This window comes from Acinonyx jubatus, chromosome E1, assembly GCF_027475565.1.
Source record: "Acinonyx jubatus isolate Ajub_Pintada_27869175 chromosome E1, VMU_Ajub_asm_v1.0, whole genome shotgun sequence".
Taxonomy (NCBI): domain Eukaryota; kingdom Metazoa; phylum Chordata; class Mammalia; order Carnivora; family Felidae; genus Acinonyx; species Acinonyx jubatus.
The window spans coordinates 12,342,734-12,363,887 of record NC_069397.1 but is presented as its reverse complement, the minus strand read 5'-3'; the positions used below and the strand labels follow the sequence as shown (position 1 = coordinate 12,363,887).

Below are 21,154 nucleotides of genomic sequence, written 5' to 3'. Positions count from 1 at the left end.
CCGGTATGAGACCCCCTGATGGGGGTCGGCAGCCTCTGGAGCCTCTGGTCCCCACGCGTGGGGAGCTGAAGCCTTCCAGGCCCTCTGTGATTCCCACCCCATCGACCTCTTTCCCCAGCCTGGGCCTGCCCTCCTCATCCAAACAAGATGAACAAGGACAACCCCAAAGATACCCCCCTGGAACCCTTAGCCAGGAGCGCTGGCAGATGCCATGAGACCCACAATTCAGTTGCCCAGTAAACCGCGCCGGCATTTGCCCAGAGAAAGCAACAGGGCCCAGCACACGGAGCTCAGGATGTGGAGAATCAGAGAGGTGCAGCGACTTACCCAAGGCCACACAGCCGAAGCGGAGGGACTGAGGTGGGTGGGTGAAGGGCGGAGCAATGTAACAGAAAAGCCTATGGCTGTGAGAATCTGTGGGGAGCTGGGGGAGCTTCTGGGGGCAGGGTGGCCCCATGTGGGGTAGGGAGAACCCCTGTAAAGACTTCAGGTGGCATTTACTGAGCATTTCCGCGGACTGACAACCTGGCCTCTGTTAGCATCGGCTTTCCCCGGTAATTCACAGAGGCGCCACCTCCTTCGGAGCGCCCCGCAGCAGACTCTGAGAGAAGGATTCGGGAGCAAGGAAATCCTGGGAAAGACCCACAGGGAAGCGAGAGCCGGGCAGAAAGGAGCCGATTTAGGTGCATTCTCCACACAGTTCCCCGGGGCTCCTGGAGCTCTGTCCAGCTGGGGAAGCCTGGGACAGCGATGGCCCGTGTCTTGCTCTCTCCAGCAGCACACTGGCCACAGAAAGCTCCCGGGCAGAGCCCTGGAGCCTGAGGCAAAGGACAGGCACAGGGGCCCCTGCGGCGGGTAGGTAATTTCATTCCCCCACGTAGAGGGGAGGGGCCGCTCCTGGCCACACGGGCCACCCTGGGAAACACTGTCGGCCCAGGTCCGTTTGACCCAGGGCTCCAGAAGTTCCCACTCGTTCCAGCTCTTCCTCCCTCTTACTCCTGAAAATAGCATTTGCCAACGTTTTGCGACCCGTGTGCTTTCTTCATTTTAACAGCTTCAAGACTTGAATGACTCGGAGCTTTTCATTGACACATTGGCATTATATTTACTCGGCTCCATGAACCCACTCTGGGGCGGGGAGGGAGGTCTTCAAACACCTGAGAGGAAAAGGGCAGCTGAGTGGCCAGGCCCCCCCCTGAATGGGGCTGGACTCTCCCTCACTCACCAGCCCTTAGAGCCACGCTACCTGAGTTTGGATCCCAGGCCCGGCCCTCACCACCTCTGTGACCTTGAACAAATCGCCTAGCATCTCTGTGCCTCGGTTTCATCATCTGCAAAATGGGAAAGGCAACAGAACCCACTTCCTAGGGCTGTTGTGAAAATTCAGTGCAATAACCCACGCAAGGTGCAGGGAGAAGTGCCTGGCAGAGGGTAAGTGCTTAATACACGCCAGATCGACCTGTGTTTCAAGGGAGCAGAGTCGGCTGTAGGACGGGGACTTGGACATAGACGTGGCCACACCCGGCGCGATTGGGGCTGGATAGAGGGAAGCGAGGTGCTGTGGGAACCCTGAGAAAGGAGTGACGGAGACAGGAAACCCGCACAAAGGCAGAGCTGGAGGAAGTAGGTTTTGAGGGGTGAGTAGGAGTTCACAGGCAGAAAAGGGAAGGTGTAGTGAATGTGTGTGTTGGGGCGGGGTGGCTGTCCCCTATCTAAACCTCTTCTTAACTGAGAGGAGCTCCTGTGTAGAGTCCCAGGTAGGCAGCATCCTGTCTCCCCCTGCAGAAGCTGAAACGACCAGACTTTGGTTTGGTGCATAGGCCACTCCTGCCTGGGACTTTGAAGCTTAACACTGGGCAAGGGCCATAGTGGAGTCCTGGCCCAGGCTGGCTTGGATGCCCAGGCCCCAGTATCTTCCTCAGTCACTGAAAGTCCTCACATCCACTGGGTAAGCCCTGAGACTGAGCTAAGAAATCCCCCCTTTACCTCGGGTGGACAGTCACCTTCTGTTGCTTGCAACCAAGAGTTCTGAAGGGAATTCCTGGCAGAAAGACCAGAACGAGACAGAAATGGAAAGGAGGACATCTCCAGTGATCCTGACCCTTGCCGCCACCCAAGGCCCCACCCCTAAAGCCTGCCCCCCCTCCCAAGCTTTCCTCACCGACATTCACTGAGATCATACAAGGAGGCAGGCTGGTGGGCGGACGGACCTCTCCACTCCGTCACACAGGCAACAAAACTGAGCCCTGAGAAGTAATCATTTGCTGAAAGTTGCCCATAGATGGGAAGGCCCAAGTAGGCTCTGATGTAGGGTCAGACACCTGGCCAGGCTCTGCACCTGCTGCAGTCAGAGGCGCCGGGACCCTGAATTGGGCACCTGCCATAGAAGCCCTTGGAATCTTACAGTCCCAGGACAGATGCTGAGGCCAAGGTTTAAAAGGCAAGCCTCTCTTCACCATGGCCACATATCCTGGGGGGACTATGGAGAATGGGGTTTTAGTTTCAAGGCAATCGTGAGACAGAGAATGGATTTGGAGCCTGAGGAACACAGTGCCTGGTGCTCATCATCCACTGAAGTGGCCCGAGAAGGTGCTTAAGAACAGGAACCAGAGGGACAGGTTCATTAACTGAGCACCTACTGTGTGCCAGGCCCATGATGCCCCTCCGGGGTTTCATGGAATCCACCTACAATCCAAGATCAGTGTCAGCACCCCCAATTTGTAGAGAAGGCAACTGAATCTCGGGAGGTACTGTGACATCTTCAAGGTCACACAGCTTCGACAGAGTCAAAGCAGGGCGATCTGACCCAAGAGCTGGGGACGGGGTAGGAGGGGGTAGATAAACCTTCACGGGGGCATGGAGCAGGACTTTGATGACAAAAAGGCATTTATGTAGCAGAGACGAGGACATTTCAGAAAAAGTGTTATTGTTCTTAGTGCAAGTCTGACCGTGTCTCTCCTCTGCTTAAAATCCTTCGACAACACCCCTTATGCCCTGAAAGTAAAGTCTAGAGTCTTTGCGTGGCCTGCAGGACACCATGTGATCTGCTCCCAGCCCTCGATTCTCTTCAGCGGCACCAAGTCCCCTCCCTCCTCAGGACCTTTGCACAGACTGCTCCTGGAATGCTCTCTCCATTCCTCGCCTCCTTAATTCCTTCTCCAACTGCTGCCCCCTTACATGGAGTCTTCTGAGGCCGTAGGCTGTCTCCCATGGCCGGTACCCAGTAAGGGTCCCACCCTCACGTCTCCCCTCTTCTTTCACGACGCTAACTGCGTGCATACTCATAGCCATACATCTGGGAAAAGTTGGCTCTTGGGGGAGTGACAAAATGCTTAGGTGGTGCAATTATTTGTGGCCCCCACATGGCGAAATCTTTATTCCTTCATACTGTCTCTCGTTCAGGAGAAATTACATTTAAATAATTTACCTAATTAATTGAATTTAATTACTTAATTATAATTAAGTTTAACAAAGGTAAATGATTTAATTAATTAATCAATTTAATTTGATGCTTCTCCTTAGGGAGTGATGATGTAAAACAAGTAGGAAATGCTTCTTTAAGCATCTGTGAGTTTGCCTTGTGCTGTGTCTGATGCCCTGGCGGAGCTCACTGAGGGCAGGCCCAGGTCGGCCTCAGCCCTGCTGGAGCTCCAGTTCTAGAACACTGCCTGGCACACGGCGGGTGCTCAGACAACACCTTCCATGCGCCGAGCCCTGCAGCGAACAATCCAGACGAGGCTCTGCTGCAGGGAGTCCCCACTGAGTTCCCTTTGCCTGGACCCTCGGGCAATGGGGAGCCGTGGAAGAGAAGAACTCCCTGAACTGGTGCATCCCAACAGAGGTCACAGCTGCTGCCGCCTCCTAAGCCTCCTTCCACCCAAGTCTCTCCGCGAGGCCAGCCCAGGACGAGAATAGAGCAGCCCACGGCTTCAGCAAGGCTGGCGGGGGCGGATGCAGCTAAACCTGGCTTTGGCAGGTGGCTCCCTTGGGTAGGGCCAAGCTTGGGCCGGGGGTGGGGAGTGGGGCAGGACTCCAGGGTTTCTGGGTTCACCCAGCTCTGCCTCACTGTCCGGGGGGCGCGGGCAGGACCAGACCCTTGCTGAGCCTTCCTAACCTCCAGGAGAACCCGAGTCCCCTGGGTGTGAGGATACACGGGCTATGATAAACATAGCACAGCTGATGTATATATAGACCCTCCCACCTGGTTTCCAAAAGGATTCGAAACGGCTTTCACAAGAGGCGAAGAAATGAACATTTGCAGCGTGCCAGGGTTTACACATGAGGCGCTCACGTCACAGGCCTCAGGGAGTAGAACCAGGACAAGTAGAATCTCTGATCCCTCCAGGAAGCACGTCTAAAGGGGAATGAGCTCCCCATCGGGGAAAGTGTGCAAGCAGAGGCCACAGACCCTAGGTGGGGGGTTTGACTGGGGAAGGATCGGTACACGGATGAAGGCTGGGCCAGATGCTAAGTCCCTGCTGGGAGAGGAAATGATACCAGCCCTGCTTGCTCAACCTCCGCCCCTGCCCACGGGCAGCCAGGGATACAGCCCAAGATGAAGCTGGGCGTTGGGAGCCGTTTGCTGGCCCCTTCCCCCTTCCCTGGGCCAGCGTTACCCAAACAGGCTTAAAAACTGGAGCAGGGGAGTAAACCTTAATCACGGTTCTTGGGACTGCCCTGCTAAAGTCTGCAGCGTCACTGGGAGTCCTGCCTTCAGACACGGAGCGAGGCAGCTGATGTTTGGGAGACACCAACTGAGCCCTGGGTGCCCAGCTCTCGTTGCTGCTTGCCGTGTGGCCTTGAGCTCTTTGCTTCCCTTCACCGAGGTACAGGCTCCCCACTCAGTACAATGAGGGGGTTACCTTGCTCCTAGAGAGCCCTCCCAGGACTGATGCCCCAGAATAAATAGAACTATAGCCCCCACCCTCACCCCCCAAACCTCGGCACAGTTCTGGCAGGGCTGGGCTCCCAGGACCCCACTGCCTTGGTTCTAGGTTCAGCCTTGAGGCCAGAGGGCACCTTCCCCGCACCTGCCCTTTCCTCTGTCATTGCCAGACCCTCCTGGCCCCATTCCAAGCTCTAAACAAGACAGACCCATCCAGGCCCTAGAAGAGCTCATGGTCTAGTGGGAGAGGTGGCCAGTGGACAAAAATGTAAATAAATAAACGTGAAGAATATAAGCTAGGGTGAGGGGACAGAGTGACAGGGTGGTCAGGGAGGCTTCTGTCAGGAAGCCACATGTGAACAGAGATATTTGAGCCAGCCAGGAGGACATCTACAGAGAGTGTTCTGGGCAGAGAGAAGAGCTGGTGCAAAGGCCCTGAGGTGGGTCCAGGTTTGGTGTGTTTGAGCACCGTGTGGCTGAAGCTCAGAGAATAAGTGGGAGCGTGTTGAGAGGGCAGGCCAGCTGGCATGGGCATTGTGGGCCATCAGGAGGTTTGGACTGGGGAGGGGAGGCGGGAGCCACAGCACAGTTCTGAGGAGAGGAGAGACTGGGCTGATATTCAACAAGGGAGGCTGCCTCCCTGGCTTCCAGAAGGGAAGTCACCAAATCTTCCTTCTGGGGCTGCCTTCCCATTCCCAACCAGGCCCAAATGCTGCATTTTAATGCTACCTAATGAGGAGGCTCTCACAACTGTGATTGAAACAGAAAGTCCACGTGCCTCTGCCATCTGTCTATCAGTCCAGAGAGACTCATTAACTCCAGAGATAGGCACCTCTGAGTCCCTGCTGCCTGGAGGGAAATGGAGACATCCAGCCCTAGCAAAAGGGGCTGTGACGTGGAGGTCAGAGCCAGAGGCCCTGGGGACAGGGAAGAGGGGGCCCTGCCACTTTCAGGGAAGAGCAGGCAGGAAGCCTTCACTGAGGTCATGGGTTGTATAAACCGTCCAGGGCCTGGGGACTGAGCAGGTCCTTTGTAAATGTCAAAATTATCTGCATACTGGCTTCCCTTGCTCAGTTGCCTGAACACCCTGTAAAAGCTGAAGGATCCCATAACCAGTAATGGAACCTGTAAACAACTGGTGTTTGCACTCATATGCAAACTCTAAAGTGCTTTCCAATGGGGAGAGTGCTTGGTAAACTACCTGGTAAACTACAAAGTGCTTTATAATCCTGTACAGTTCTGCAAATGTAAATTACCCTGTAAACTATTTTGTAAAGAGCCCCCAGGTCCGCACAGCGCGAAGTCCTTTGTACACTGTATCACTCTCTGTAAACCGTAGAGCGATTTGCCAGCTATGGAGGGGGGTGCACCCATGAGCTTCTGTAGACGAGTCAGGCCTGTACCCTGTCACTCCGCATCAGCCCCAGACCTCCCAACAGGGCCCATGTACGCAGGGAGAGGGGTGGGTGAGCACAGGCGGGCCAGACAGCTGATGGTGCAGGGAGGGAGAACTGTGCTGAGAGGGTCGGACGCCGGCGCTGACCCCTGGCCCACCCCGAGACCCCGCCCCGGGGCTCCAGAGCCTCGAGTGCGGATTGGGGTGTGGGGAGTAGAAGGGGCGGGCGGGGCGCTCCGAGGCCGGGCGGGGCTCAGGGGACACAGGGTCAAAGTCAGGGTTCTGCCGCCTCCTGGCGGCAGCAGGAGGAACTACTGGGGCCGCGCCCCTGGGACTCAGGGTCCGACGGATCCCGTGCGCGCACACATGTATACATTCGCGCGCGCGCGCGCGCGCCCACACACGTGCCCGCGGGCCGATCCGCGCACGCGCAGACGTCCACGCGCGCACCTACACACAGAGCCTCAGAATTCATTCACTCCCTCATCCTTTCCTTCGTGTATTCATTCATTCGCCTTTTCATTCAACAAAGGTTGACAGAATGCTTGCTAGATGTCAGCACTGGGGACGGAACAGTGGCAGGTCCAATCTACCCAGATAAAGCTGATAGAGATTAGCTACACTGGCTGGACCAGATGTGGGGAGGCCTCCCTGAGGAAGGGACATGGCCAACCAGGAACGGTGGTGGGGTGCCAGGCAGCCACAGGATGGTGGGGGATAGGGATTCCAGGCAGAGGGCTCAGTCGGTGCAGAGGCCAGAGCGGGGAGAGGGAGGGAGGCACACAAAAGTGCCTTGAAATGATGAAGTGCTGTGCCAGGGAAGGGTTAATAGGCAGAAACCTGTCCCAGACTGGGGACCAACTTGGGGACAAAAACCAGACCTCACTTCCGGCTGAGCCGAAGATGAGAGGCGTGTGCACGAAGGCAGAGTAGAGATGGATCCCAAAGGGATCAGTGCCTCCTTCTGGGAACATGCCCCCATTTCCCATGGAGGACGAGGGAGACCTTGCTCTCAGACCCTGAGAGATGGGTAGGTAGGTGGACTCTCCCGTGTGTTTGCTCCTCCTGGCCCGTGATTGGTTGGAGGATGACCATGTGACCTCTTCCTAGCTAAAAGATCAGCCCTGAGACGGGGGCTGGAACTTCACTAAGCTGGGGGAGCCACTGGGTCCTGACTTGCCCTCATGAGGGAAGCATGAAGCCGAGACAGAGGAAACAAAGCTAAGCTGGACACAAATTCCTCGGGATATTAACCGGGTTCCTGGATCTAACTGTGCCTGAAGCCAGACACAGTTCTCATACAAGCAAATACATTCCTGTCTGCTAGGGAGGGTGTCAGCCCTAGCCCAGGCCTCAAGCATCACAGGATCACAGAGCCCCACTGGACCCTGGCAAGGAGGCCTTCCTTGAGCTGCCCCCCACTCTCCTCAGAGCCCTCTCCAGGGGGCCTATACCTGTCCCCAAGCCTCAGTTCCTCCATCTCCCAAGGTGTGTGGCTTTGAGCAAGTCACTTCAGCTTTCTGGGCCTGTTTTCTCCTGTGTGAACCGGGGAGAACAATGTTACCTGCGACAGGAACACAACACCCTCGAGGAGGTGAGTGTGCCAAGGCTGATGCAACCTTCAATGGCGGCGGGACGGGCCGTTACCCCAGTGGATCGGGCCTGTGTCTGCTCTGTCCAGCATCCAGCACAGGGCCTGGAGCCTTGTCTGGGAGCTTCCGTGTCCTCACATGGGGAAGGGCCTGTCAAGTGCAGGGCCCTGGGGAGTTCAGCAGGCACCCCCTCCCCCAATCACACTCCCCTGGCCCTGTCCCAGGACCAAGGGGTCCTTCCGTGGGCACAGATCTTCACCAAGGAGTGGGGCTCGCCGCTATGACACATAGTCTCACACAACCTGTGTCCCACTTTTTTTTTTTTTTTTTTTTTTTTTTTTAAATTAAAACAACAATCAGGTAACTGCCCCAACCCATCAGGGAGAAGACCCTGGGCAGTCTTTCTTCAAAAAAATATATTTTTTCTTTTTTTTTTTTTTTTTTTAAACAACACCAAAAGCAAATCCACAGCCCCTGTTGAGCCGGTCCCCAAGGAGAGTGAGCTAGACAGCTCCCCTAGCACCTGTCTGAGCAGAGACCTTGGGCCCGTCCCCCTAGACCCCAGCCTGAGCAGAGGCAGGGGTTCTCCACCTGCTGGTCCCTAGGGGGTGAGAGAAACGTGATCGGCTCCAAACCATGCAAGAGAAACCAGGCAAACCCACAAAGCAAGAGAAAAAAAAAAAAAATCAAGAGGATAAATTAAAACAAAAAAGTGAAACAACCCCCCCCACTCCCGAGGCAGTGGGCAGGGCTAGGTTGAGCCCGAGTGCCCTTAGAGGCCCTATTTGCCAGTGCTGGGGTGAAGGCTCGGGCGGCTCTGTCCTCGCACTCGTGGGGGCTCTGGCGGATTCACATGGCTCATCCCCCGATCGTGTCCCCCACACTGATGCCAGGACAGAGGTGTGGCCACCCTAGGCCAAAGTGTGCAAAGTCCATTCGGTCAAGAGATAAAAAAATATACAACTTGGGTGGCATCCAGGGCTTGGGCCAAGGCAGCTTCCTGAACACAGGCACTGGCTGCCTTCTCTGCGAGGGGCAGCGGGGTCCGGTGGAGGCCATCCAGGCCCCTCCAAGTCCAGGATCTCGGGGGCTGGAGACTTGGGGTCCTTGGAGCAGCAGGGGCAGAGGCACTGGTGGGGCCCACGCGGGCCTGGCTGGGGGCTCTGGCGGTCTGGTTCTTTGGCACTTGGGACCAATGGCCTGTTGCCAAGCCAGGCACGAGCAGCCCCCTTGATTCTTCCCCAAACACCCAAGGCCGGGCTGGCAGTAGCTTATGGGTGTGGGCAAGCACTGCCCTGGCAGGGAGGGCTGTGGGGCGCTGGAGGGCCAGAGCGGAGTCCACGGCCCCACCCCCTACGAGTCCTCCCCCAGGATCTCCTTCACAAAGGCAGCAATGTCCGTCTTCTTGGTTTTGTGCAAGGTGAAGAAAGGGTGCTCCTGGTGGGACAAGAGAGGGCAGTCACCTCGGGTAAGGGTGAGGAGGCGAGGTGGAGACGCCCCTACCTCCCCAAACCGGCCCCAACCCCTGGGTGCTCCTCCTGCCCAGGACACCTCTCTCCTGCCTGGCCAACTCCTACTCATCCTTCTAGGACCTCCATCTTCAGGGAGCCCTCCTTCTAGAGACAGGTTGACGGCTTCCTCCTTGGCCCTCCTGCAGCCATCCCCTGGCCACACCACACTCCCTTTTCCCCACACACGCCAGGCCTCCAGCCAAGCGGAACGCCCTCTCCAGCAGCAAATAAATCCTCATTCACCCTTCCAAACCCAGTTCACATATCACCTCCTCTGTGAAGCCTTCCCTGATGCCTGGGGATAAAATGGCTCGCCTCCCGCCACCGTGCACCACGCCCCGCCCCTCCGCCCTGTGTGTCAGAGCGTGGCCGTGTGCCCCTCCACGGGGCCTGGTGTGGAGGTGGGGGAGGGCGCCAGGGTACATCCGAGCCAACGGCTGCACACCTGAAGGAATCAAGACAGAGGCGGGCCGAAGGCGCTGCCCATCTCTGTGCACAGGGAGGCAGCCCCCTCCCCAGAGCCCCGCCAATCCACTGCCCGTGCCCCGCACTTACCATCAGCTCCAGGTAGCTCATGCGCTCCGCGGGGCTCTTCCTCAGGCTAGGAGAGAACAGGGCAGGCTGAGCCAGGCCGGCATAAAGGAGGTCTCTAGGCCGGCCGAGCCAGGGCGGGCTCACCCCTAACCGGGCACTTAGAACACACGTGCTCCTGGGGCAACGGCAAGGAGGGGGCGGCTATTCGGGGGCGGGGGGGGGGGGGGGGAAGGGGGGGTCCTGAGGATGGAGTGGGATATGTGGGTACAAACTACAGAGACTTGGACGAACTTCCCTTGCCTCTTGGGGTATTCGTTTTTTTGTCTCTAGAGACGTCTAGGGAGTTCTCAATGACCCCAATACCAAATGACATTGAGATGCGATAGTTAACAATCGTGTCCTCAGTATCCTGACTCAGAAGGGAAATTCCTTATCACGGGCCTTGGGAGAGGGGAGGCCTCAGTGTAAGGGATCAAGGTGACCAGGCACTCTGTTTGTGGGGCTCATTTGTTTTTGGTCTTTCTTATTTTCTAATAAAAGAAATAAAGAATACAAATTTTCCTCTGAGTTGCTCTTTGCCCACGACACATAGATATGTTGATATGTTCTTTCACTTCTGAATACTTTGTATTTCTATTTTTCAAACCTCCTTCAAACCCCAAGAGTTGGTCACAAGAATTTACTTTGAATTTCCACGTATCTTTTTCCTCTTCAGTTACGCACTTTTTGTTTGATTTAACTACAGGCAAAGAACATGACCTATATGACTCTGCCTTTTCCCTTCTCCCCATTTCCTTTGTAATCTCTAACACGATATATATTTTTTTACACGAAGCTTACACGGGCATTCTTTAATTTGGTACAAAGTTCTCAACAGCAATAAAAGCAACTCTGTTAACGCTGTTCAAATCCTCCATCTGTTTTTTGTTTGCTTTTTCGGTCTACCTGGTCTGTCCATCTCTAGGACTGTCCCCCTCTAGGACTCTCCACCTCCGGGACTGTCCACCTCCAGGACTGTCCCCCTCTAGGTCTGTCCACCTCTAGGACCACAGTTTGCCAGATTTTCCTCGTGTTCTATTTCTGCCTTGCATATTTTGAGGCTATGCTGTTTGGGGGTTTATCTGCTCAAGGAGAAGGGGGCCAGGCGAGGGAAGAGCGGGAATCTGGCCGGGGCAGGGAGGGGTGCTGACCGGGGCTTGGGGAGGCCCCAGAGCCACCGCAGGGCCGCTCACTCACCACTGTGCGGTGAAGTCCACAAACTCGGGAGAGAACGAGTCAGCTGGGAGCTGGGGAGATGGCTCCTCCACAACCTGTTTCAGCTGCTGGAACGGGGTCCCCCAGGATTCATAAGGAAACCGTAGAATGGCCATCTCGATCTGCGGTGGGGACAGTGGCACGGGGTCAGATGCGCCCACACTCTGCACCCGGAGACAGAGCATTTGGGGAAACCTGCCTGTCTTGGCTTGGCGCCCCAAGCCGGGCCACAACGCGGGTTGTGAGAGCCGGGGTGACATCAACAGCCGGTTCCTGTAACCCAGCCGGCAGAGACCACAGCTCACGAAGCAAATCTAGGCCCAGGTTGTAACTGGCTTGAGTGTCATCGGGCTCTTAAACAATCTAAATGCAGAAAGTTTTACGTAAAAACCCAACTTCCAGCTAGTCTGGAAAAATCAGAGCAGCCGGCGACCCTGGGACACCTGCCACAAGGCAGCCGTCGGCAAAGAACTGCCACTCCTCTCCCTAACGTCTCCACAAGGTCTAAGTATCTGCTGCCACTTATTTGGACAGTTGTGGTTATGACAGAGCAGGCAAATGGGAAATGGAATTATTCTCAGAAGCCGATCTCTCCCCAGAGCTGTAGACGGTGAGGCCGACACTTGGTCAGCTACTTCGTCTCTGCAACAGCCCCTCAGGCCCGTCGAGAACTGAAGTTTGCAGATGCCCCTCCTCCTTCTCCCTCCCCCACCCCCACCCAGCGGTGTCCTGCAGGACCCATTTCCAATGCCTCCTCCTCCAGGAAGATCTCCCCATCCCTGCTGACTCCCTGGACACATGGCCATGGTGGCCTTGTCCCTCCTCCTGAACCCGGGCCTGCCTGCAGGTGACATCAAGGCCACCTGGCCTCGGCACCCGTGCCAGGCACCTAGTTGGTGGGAAGTCATTTGTGGAAAAGACCAGCTATCTTACGATAAACTCTGGGTTCCGAGTTTGACTGCCAAGATTAAAAAAAAAAAAAAAAAAAATCAGGTCAGCCCAGGCCCCCGCCTGGAATAGCACAGAGACTGCTCACTGACAGGCCATAATCACCATAATGAACACAAGAGACCTCGGCTCAAACAAATGCTTCGTGTTGGCAACTGGCGCCTGAACAGATCACTAATTATTGTGCTAAGAAAGGGCCTTCCCATTAGGCTCAAGGCCCCTTTCCAGCCAAGACATAAATAAAAACTCTCAGATGGAGGGTGTGTGCAATCCAGCGGGAATGGTGGCGATCCTGTGTGTATTTTCACGGGACAAATTCAGGGTGCTTTTTCCTAGAATGTGCACCGATTCCAACCAGCAGAAGTGAGGATCTGCTACGGGCTTCCAGGGAAGGACCCTGTGGCCTACTAGAGCTCATAATTAGGAAAACAGAAAATGGTCCAGACTCTTGACCTCGTAATCCTTTTCCCCGGTAATTTTTTCTAAAGAGCGCAAAGTATGAAACCCAAAACAAAACAGCCTCTGGGCACAAAAATGCACGGTGTGGTGTGATGTGTAATAGTGAACATTAAGAAGCAGTCTAAACACCCAGTGCCGGGGACTGGCCTGCCGCAGGGTGGCTGAGTCTCGGCCGTGCCCGTCATTCAGGTGTTCACATGATCGGCACTTGATCAACACTCATTATGGCCCAGAGCCTTCCCAATATCATGCCATATCTATATGTTCTGGCTGTGGTCAAGTGCCTGCAGAGGGCCTCTCGGGGTGGGCTCAGAGCACTGGAGAAGACCACCCAGAGTGACAGGCCCGGCGCACAGCGCTTCACTGGTCACTCCCCCAGGTCGGCCGGGGATTTCAAATGGAAAGAAAAAACCAGAAACGAGTGAAACGCCTCACATTAGGGACTGAGTAGATGGTGGCAGTTGGCTGTGGAGTCTCTCGAAGAGATGCCTACAGGGATTTGTAACTACCCAGAGGAACACGAGTGATGAGATGCTAAGTGAAAAAAGTGAAATAAAAACCATAGAGGTTTTTTAGAAAAAGGCAAAACATCTAGAAGGAAACGCACAACGTTGGCAGCTGACAGCAGGAAGAAGGGGCTGTGTGTCTTTGAGAACAGTCACACTGATTTTTCTTCCCCCTTTTATTTTTCTTCTGTATTCTTAGATGTTGTTCTGTTACTTTTGTAACTTATGGGGGGAGGGGACCTAACCTGTACCAAGGCAGCCAGTTCCCTAAGCTGCTATTACAGCTTCTCCTGTGAGCACCTGCCGGCCCCCCCATCTAGACCTGGCGTTTATTCCTCCTTGAACCTGGGCTGGCCTGTGACACTATGACCAACATAATGAGGCAGAGGAGACACTATGCCAGTCCTCTGACAAGCACGTAAGAGCTCTCCCCTCGCAGAAGCCACCACAAAAGACTTCAACTACCCTCCCCACCACGTTATGAGGAACCTGGCGGGCAGTCAGCCAGGAGGAAGCTGCGTGAAGGCCCCACGTTTGCAGAGCCCTCTTGGACCTTCCGCTCCAGCCCTGACCCCCAGCCAGAGCCAAGTGTAGTGGAAGAACTGCCTGGCTAACCCAGTCCGGAATACAGAAACAGCAGAAAAAATAAACTATTATTGGTTTATGTCACTAGGTTCAGGTCCACTTTGTTACGCAGCATTTGCTAACTGAAGTACGCACTAAGCACGCACTTGCCCAAGTTCCACCAGAGACACCAGAACGTCACCGGGATGCGGTGGGTCCCCAGTAATGACAGATGGACAGATGGATGAGAGGGAGGGATGGATGGGGGGGAGCAGGGGTGTGTGTATGTCGAGCGGTCATGAATGGGGTCTCTAACATCCAGCCAGTTCTGTGCAGTCTGTACATCCTGCAGGAGTTTGCTCTTATTTTTTTTAACTCAGGAGGTGAGAAGCTCTTATCTGCAGGCACAGCGTGCACCTTTAGGCTCTGACTACTCCTCTCTGCTCCGAGAAAAAACACACTTAAGTAAAAAACGATCGTGTTGGCACTATCAACCAAAACCAAAGGCATCACCCGATTCTGTGTCTCTGACAAATGATTTTGATTTTGGACCTTTCCTGGTTATTGCACACAGACACAGCTTACCAGTCACAGCGAGGAGGGGGAACAGGATGATAAAGCTGCATTATCGGTAAGATCCAAAACATCTACGGTGATCCTGAACTCCCGCCTCGCCCTTTTCTGATCTCCCCTCGATTCTGGCCCCCAGGCAGATACTAGGCACACCCCACCTCAGGGCCTTCACCCAGAAAGCCCTGTGGGTTCCTCCCACACCTCCTCAGAAGATTAATGCTGCTCCACTCGTACCTGAATCTCTCCTCTCCACGCCCCTTCCCACGAGGTATTTTACTGGTTTGATTTTTGATTACCAATTATACCCTGTCCCTAAGAGCTGGCGGCCAAAAGGGCTGGGACAGGGAGGGTGCTGACACCAAGCAAACATCAAGGGCTAATCTACACCCCAGACACAACCCATTAGTCCCAATGGTTGGGATCGGAATAGAGGCTGATGACCCCTCAGCCAACTGAGTCAGTCCCGTGTGCATACTGGGGCCACCATGACAGTAACCTTTTCCCAGGTATTCTTGCGGGGGGGCGGGAGGGGTACTCGCATCCTGGTCTTTTTCCCGTCCCTTCAGCCCATTCTCCACATGGGTACCAGAAGGGGCTTTCTAAAGAAATATATAAATAAACCTTGACCTACACCGGAGCCAAGCCCTGACTCCGGCAGGAGCAGGCGTTGGCTGGGCAGTTCTAGAAAGAGCATGCAGCACACGAGCCCCGCCCTCCTCTTGGACCTCGTGCAGCCACCCCAGCTCCGCCGGGCACCTGCCCCACCCCACCCAAGCCCCCACAGCCCAGGACTGAGAGCCCACTGCCCCATCCTGCCACACTCAAGGAAATGCACACGGACCTCACAAGCAACAAACTTGTTGCTATGACAAAAAAAATTTTTTTTCTTTTAATTTTTGCCATTTTGCTTTTTAAATTATTTGGGTACCAGAAGCCCACTTAATTTGGACTTGCCTGTGATTTCTCGACAAGCACAGTGAGCTCTGGAGAAAGTCTAACGGACAAATTATCACAAGCCATCAAGAACTTTCATGAAGGACCCACCTCCCCACTAGGGAAGGACCTAATGCCATCTATAGATATTCTCTTAAACATACCATAACTTTTGATGGTACATTTTCTTCTCAGATTGTGAAGCCAACACTTTTTTCCAGGCCTAAACTATCTGATGGGCCCTCCAAAAGCTCATGGACTGGGCCCGGCCCCACCCTGGCCCCGCCCGACCAGCAAGGGCTGGACCCAGTTCCGAGCAGTACCATGGTGATGCCAAGACTCCAGACGTCGGACTTGACGTTGTAGCCCTTCTGGTTCAGCTCCGGGTTGATTCTCTCGGGCTGTAAAAGGGACCAGTGAGACATGAACACACACACCCTGGTGAGGGGCCAGAGGAGGGGCCGCCCAAGGTTCCCTCGGCTGGGTCTTGCCTCTCCCACCCCAAACGGAGGGGTCAGTGTTCATCCTATCCCACTCGCCACCCCCCATGGGGCAGGTGAGAAAACTGAGGCCAGCGAGGGCCAGGGTCTTGTGGTGAACGCCCAAACCATGCCTCGCAGCTACCCCCGCCCAGGCCACTGGGACAGACTTGGCACCCACAAAGATACCACAAGCCACCACCATGTGGCTGTGTATGAAACTTATCACCCAAACGGGCACTTTGGAGCACAGCTAATACCCGGGGTAAAGAGGGGCTCTGGCCACCCCAATGGACAGAGGACATGGCCCGACGATGAGCTCCCAGGCACGTCCCTCCTGAACCTCAGCTGTGGTTTGGGACCCGGAGCGGTGTGGGGACCACTCACAGCCATGTAGGGCTTGCAGCCAGCATCCAGCGTCTTGGCCACAGAGTCCACCAAATAGCCGCTAATCCCGAAGTCGCACATCTTCACATGACCCTCCTTGTTGATGAGGACATTGGACGGCTTCACATCTGCCAGGGACAGAACACACCTTTTTCTTCACGTGGGGTTGTGAGTCTCCGCTGGAGGCCAGCAGGCTCCTCCTACGCCCCAGTCACCCAAGGGGCACATGATACCAGGGAGTGGATGAGAGATAAGGCTCTGAGAGGCTCCGCTCCAGGCCAAGGTCACAAAGATGGAGGCAGCGAAGCCAGAACGTGCCCTAGTCACCGGCCACGAGTGGGGAAGGAAGTGAGTCTCTACCAGGACCTCGTCTCTGTGTCCACCATCAGCACTTTGGACACAAGGTCCGGGGGCGAACCTCACACCTGCCGGGCAGCCCCACAGCCGGACTCGGCCTATTTCCTGGTATAACCTCTAGCTCTGGGGTCCTCCCGGGCTGGGGATTTGGTGGGGCGGAGCATCACTGACAGAAGCCAGAAATCACCCGAGCGTCTATGCTGAGAGGTCGGGAGGTTCGGCCAGGAAGCACAGGGCAGCAGCAAAAACACAGGAGAGGCGCATGAAAACACGGAGCCCACGCCATGACTCGAGGCCCACACAGAGCATGCCACGGGGCACGCAGCAGGGAATCGTCCAGCAAAAGCACACACAAGACACATGTAAACCGGCATGCTTTCCTGTGTGCGTCAGGATAGAAATGCATAGGAAGAGAACCACAGGTTCCATACTGAACCACCACAGGGGTGACCTGGGGCCGGAGCCGGGATGGCGACTGAGTGGTCAAAGCAGGCCTGGTCTAATTTAACTTTGTAAAAAACAGTACGTCTGGGGGCGCCTGGGTGGCGCCGTCGGTTAAGCGTCCGACTTCAGCCAGGTCACGATCTCGCGGTCCGGGAGTTCGAGCCCCGCGTCAGGCTCTGGGCTGATGGCTCAGAGCCTGGAGCCTGTTTCCGATTCTGTGTCTCCCTCTCTCTCTGCCCCTCCCCCGTTCATGCTCTGTCTCTCTCTGTCCCAAAAATAAATAAACGTTGAAAAAAAAATTAAAAACAAACAAAAAACAGTACGTCTGGGATAGTGAACTACTCAGAACGAAAAGGAAAGAACTGCCGACACACACAGCCCCGGTGAACCTCAGAAACATTAGGCCGAGTGAAAAAGGGCGGAGAGAGGCCATGTGAATCCATTCACATGAAGTTCAAGGACACGTAAAACCAACTTACTGTAGGAAAAATCAGATGAGAGGTGCAGGGGGTATGTAGGGGCGGGGGCTGACCAAGAAAGGCACAGAGAAGTTTCTGGGGGTGCGGCAGAGGGTGGAAACATCCTGCATCCTCAAAAGGGCCAGGGTTTCATGTGGATGTAAACTCTGAACAGACTCATTGAATGGTAACTACAGATCTGAGCATTTCACGATATATAAATGATACGTCGAAGCAAATTCAGCAGCATTCCCAGGACGAATGTCCAGTTTTTGCTCCGAGCACCAGCAAACCTAAGGGAAGCATGTGGGGGCGTGGGGCTGGGGGGGGGGGGGGGGGGCGCGGAACCCAAGGAAAATGGTTTGGAGAGGTTGACAGTGGCCTGGACTGGGAAGCAGGCTCAGCTCCTGACCCCAATGGGCACATGACCACCTATCACCTGAGAAGGTGGCTCATCTTGGAAAAGGGGAAGGTCCACCCTCCTTGCAGGACTGGGCGGGACCGTGTATGAGTAGCCTGCAGGCCCCTCCCGGATGGTGAGTGGCAGGCACTGACCTCTGTGGATCACGGACAGCTTGCTGTGCAGATGCTCCAGTGCCCGGACGATCTGGCATCGGCGCAGGAGGAGGAAAGACAGACTGTGTTACTTCCGGTGGCATCGACAATGACAGACCAGGAAGACCCCTACCCTCGTCCACCTGTCTCCCTCTCCCATACACATGGCCCAGCCCCTCGCTACCCCAGGCTCTTGCTCCCATCCCCCCATTCACCCCGCTGTCATGGCCTTCTTGGTGCAGGCACACCCAGCCTCCTACTTTTCTCCCACCAACCCTAGAGGGCCAAGGTCTCAGGCCCAACCAAGCCTTTACCAGGGAAATGATGTACCCAAGACCCTCAGAGTCCCAGACCTGTGACCCCTCCAAGAGGCTGTCAACACCTCCTACCAGGCTATGGGGTAAAACCTAGCCCTTCTGCAGCATCCCTGGCCCCTCTCCTTCATGAGAGCCAGTGGGCTATATGCTTAAGCCATTCCCCTCAGGGAGACACAGGGGAAGCCTGGACAATTACCCCAAAGATTCTGACTCACTACCCTGGCATGGGTAGGTTTTAATGTTCCTAGATGTAGTCAAGATCGAGAAGCACCCTTTTTCCCTCTGGCTGCCAGGATGCTCAAACCCAGGGTTGCTACCCTCCTTTAGAAATGTTCAACCTCAAAAGGTGAACATTCTGAATGCTAACCTTCCCCCCAACTTAGCTTGTACCTCTATGAGCTGTCTCAGGGCATCTTTTGGCATGAGGAAGTTGCAAGTACTAAGTTCTTTCTTTAAAAATGGTCTTGGGGAATCTGGGTGGCTCAGCTGGTTAGGCATCCGACTTCAGTTCAGGTCATGATCTCATGGTTCATGAGTTCAAGCTCTGTGTCAGGCTCTGTGCTGATAGTTCAGAGCCTGGAGCCTGCTTCAGATTCTGTGTCTCCCTTCCTCTCTGCCCCTCTCCTGCTCACACTCTGTCTCTCTCTCTCTCTCAAAAGTAAATAAACGTTAATAATAGTAATAATAATGATAATAAATTGGTCTAGAAAGCTCAGGCCTGTACACAAAGGCCTAGAGGCCTGAGATCTTCCAAATCTGTGTGGCTCTGGGAGCCCCAGCCTCTGGGGTCTCCTCGCAAAAAGGCTCTGACCCAGAGCGGGAGAGCTGGGTCCCTGGAGGATAGTTACCCAGGTTCAGGGCCACACGGGGGACCCACCTATGCCCAAGTTATCACCATTAGGCTGAGCTCTGTGCCTACTGGGGCAGGGCTGGGGCCTCTGGCTATGTAACTGGGACCCCCCCAGCCCCACCCAAGCCTGAGGCAATTACTTACAGACACAGCAATTTCCCCCAGGATGTCCTCTGGAATGGTCATGTTTTTATCGAGCACTTTCCGGTAGAACTTGTCCAGGGATGTGTCCATGAGCTCCATGCAGATCCACACATCTCCCTGTGGAAGGACACCTGGAGGTCAGCCTGGGTTACCTGAGGCTGCGCCTGGGCCTGGACAGCCCGCCCTGGTGCCAGCGTCAGCACACGCCTGCCTCCCCCATGCCGGTCAGACCTTCCTACAGACACGTCTGCCCGCCCACCTCAGCCCACAAAGATTTACTGAGCTCCCAGCTCCACCCTTTCTGCCCCCAAAATCTTTCAGCTTCTGCTTCTCCACCTTCCATGCTTGTCCACACTACTAGGTAGGTAGTATACCCACCAGCCTTGCCCACCTCTTTTGCCTCTGGTCTCCCCGATCTGATCCCTAATTCCATGGCAGTTTTCTAGAAAGAAGTGACTGAAACACACACCTAATTATGCTCCTCCCGACAAGGGCTCTCAGGATCTGGCTGCAGCTCAGCTCCATGACCCTGCGCTGCAGACCCCTCCTGACCTCAGCCACTGCGGCCCCCAACACGCATAGGTCACCCCAGCTCTGGCCTTGATGGACGGTTCCCTTCTTCTCCTGCAAAGCCCTGCCTCCCCCACGCCCTGTTGCCCCACAAACGCCCACCTATCTTTCAGGACAGCCTTCTGGGAAGACTAGGTATGGCATCTCCTTGGGGTACCCACAGGACCCCGTGCCTCCCTGCCAACTCTGACCCAACGTGCAGTGAGGCCCAAGTGTGTGTCCTTCCCCCCAGCAGCAAGGGGATGACCAGCCTGCACCTGGCACTCAGCAGGTGCTGAGCCAATCAGACAGGTGGATAATGAGGGGCTGACTCACAAATGGGTCCACCGCACCCAGGAAAACTGGGAACCCAGTAGACGGTCAGGGAGCATCCCGCGGGAGACCATCCTTCCACCATGGCATCACCCTGACCCCTCTCTCATCCCACATGCAGACCTTCCCACAGACTAAGAGTCGGACCCTCGCATACCTCCATGACCGCCCCTACCTGGAGCCCCGCCCTGCCAGCCTGGAGGCCGGTGAAGCACACAGGCAGAGTAAGTGCCAGGCCCTGGGCCACATCACTTCAAACCCATGCAACCTTTCGAGGTGGACACAATTACTGGCCTCATTTCACAGGCAAGGAAACTGAGGCAGGAAGCAGGGGAGCCAGGCAGTTTGGCCTCTGGGCCTGAGTTCTCAAGACCCAGCATGTACCATCTCACTCTTGTGCCTGGCACCTGGCACACAGGGGCGCTCAGCAAGTGTCTGCTGGGGGCCCAGCATGAGCAACAGCGGACCGCAGGCTAGACGGAATGGGGCAGGTGTGCAGAAGAGAGGTGGGGGTGGGGCAGCGTACCCTGGCACCCACCTCCCACCCTCCCACCAGGGCCGCACCTCTCTGAAGAGGGCCCCATAGAAGGTGACAGTGTAGAAGCAGTCGACTGTGCGCATGTTGATGTCCAAGTCCATGAGCAGACGCTTCTGCTCCTGTGAGTTCACAGTGGCCCGGATCCGCTGCAGGAAGAGAGGGTTACGGTTCAGGCGCCACACGTCAGAGGGCGACCACACCACCAACCCTTCAAGGAGCTTCAAGGGGTGCCCTCAGCCTCCCCTTCAAGGCTCAGCCCCCCATGCCTCCGCCAGGAAGCCTCCCAAGTGTCCCCTCCCTGACCGGCTGGGGCCCCGCTTACCTTAACGGCCATGATGGTGCCACTCTGGGCATGCCGCACCTTCTCCACCACCCCATAGGCTCCACGGCCCAGCTCTGAGATGGTCACCAGGTCATCGGCCTCCACCTCAAAATTCTTGGGGGACAGAAATGAGAGAAACCACTAGTTAGGAGCCTACCCTCGCACCTTGCCCAGTAGAGAGAGCTGGGGCAGCAGAAATTAAAAACAGCCAGAGAGACCTGGGCTCAAATCCGATACCAACCACCTTCTGCAGTGTGACCTGGGGC

General features: G+C 55.5%; 1 protein-coding gene across 1 annotated transcript in view; it reads right to left on the bottom strand.

The window, feature by feature from the left end:
• Window positions 1-8,272: 8,272 nt before the first annotated feature.
• The window catches only part of MAP2K3 (mitogen-activated protein kinase kinase 3), a 29,460-nt gene continuing 16,578 nt past the window's right edge, over window positions 8,273-21,154 (bottom strand). The window contains exons 4-12 of the mRNA XM_027047252.2: window positions 20,889-21,002; window positions 20,593-20,712; window positions 19,147-19,263; window positions 17,836-17,887; window positions 16,022-16,149; window positions 15,479-15,556; window positions 11,155-11,294; window positions 9,940-9,985; window positions 8,273-9,310 (exon numbers count right to left, since the gene is read on the bottom strand). Coding sequence (XP_026903053.1) covers window positions 9,227-9,310; window positions 9,940-9,985; window positions 11,155-11,294; window positions 15,479-15,556; window positions 16,022-16,149; window positions 17,836-17,887; window positions 19,147-19,263; window positions 20,593-20,712; window positions 20,889-21,002 — 879 coding nt within the window. The 3' untranslated portion in view covers window positions 8,273-9,226. The remainder of the gene's footprint in view (window positions 9,311-9,939; window positions 9,986-11,154; window positions 11,295-15,478; window positions 15,557-16,021; window positions 16,150-17,835; window positions 17,888-19,146; window positions 19,264-20,592; window positions 20,713-20,888; window positions 21,003-21,154) is intronic.